We start from the raw sequence: 757 nt of genomic DNA on the forward strand, positions 1-757 counted from the left end.
TGCGTACCGTACAGAGTTAAGCCTCGCGATGGGGCGGTTGAGGTTCTTGTCATCAGCTCGCAGAAGGGGAACGCCATGCTGTTTCCGAAGGTGGGTTTCGGTGGCATTCTGCAATTTTGGAAATGCGGGGGGGTTATATGCAAATTTCGGGGGTCTGACGTTTTTTTTACGTAATTTGCAGGGTGGATGGGAGTCTGATGAGACTTTAGATCAAGCTGCGTCGAGAGAGGCTCTTGAAGAAGCCGGAGTCCAGGGAAAACTCGAGGTAGTTAATTTTCCACTTTCGCGTTTTTTTTTACGTTTCGTAATTTGCATTTGGCGGAGGGCTTTTTTGCTAAATCGCAGTATGCCTGTGACAATGCAGGATGCACTCGGGAGCTGGAAGTACAAGAGCAAGAGGTACGGGACGTATTATGAGGGGATCATGTTTGCTCTGAATGTGACCGAGGAACTCGCCTACTGGCCGGAGATGAGTTCGAGGAACCGGAAGTGGGTTACGATCGCCGAAGCGAGAGAGGGATGCAGAGACTTGTGGATGAGAGAGGCTTTGGAAGTCTTGGTTTCAAGACTCGAACGAGAGAAAAGGATCAAGGCGATTCAAAGAGTGTAAAAGAGAGGAATTTCATAGGCGATGTAGATAACAGTTATCGGTGATCATTCAAGATTCTTTCATTGGTTCATTCTTTAGACGCCAATTGATTCTTTAGGAAATATTTTTGTCCAGGATTCAATGTAATTGACAGTTTTGCGCCCACTA

The 757-nt window shown here is 46.8% G+C and overlaps 1 protein-coding gene across 1 annotated transcript; it reads left to right on the forward strand.

Moving 5' to 3' along the window:
• On the forward strand, window positions 7-757 carry LOC109845638 (nudix hydrolase 17, mitochondrial-like). The gene is made up of 3 exons (XM_020414907.1): window positions 7-90; window positions 182-265; window positions 365-757. Exons 1-3 carry the CDS (start codon window positions 76-78, stop codon window positions 608-610), a joined length of 345 nt encoding a protein of 114 aa, XP_020270496.1. The 5' UTR covers window positions 7-75; the 3' UTR covers window positions 611-757.

The sequence above is a fragment of the Asparagus officinalis genome, chromosome 6 (assembly GCF_001876935.1).
Source record: "Asparagus officinalis chromosome 6, Aspof.V1, whole genome shotgun sequence".
NCBI lineage: Eukaryota > Viridiplantae > Streptophyta > Magnoliopsida > Asparagales > Asparagaceae > Asparagus > Asparagus officinalis.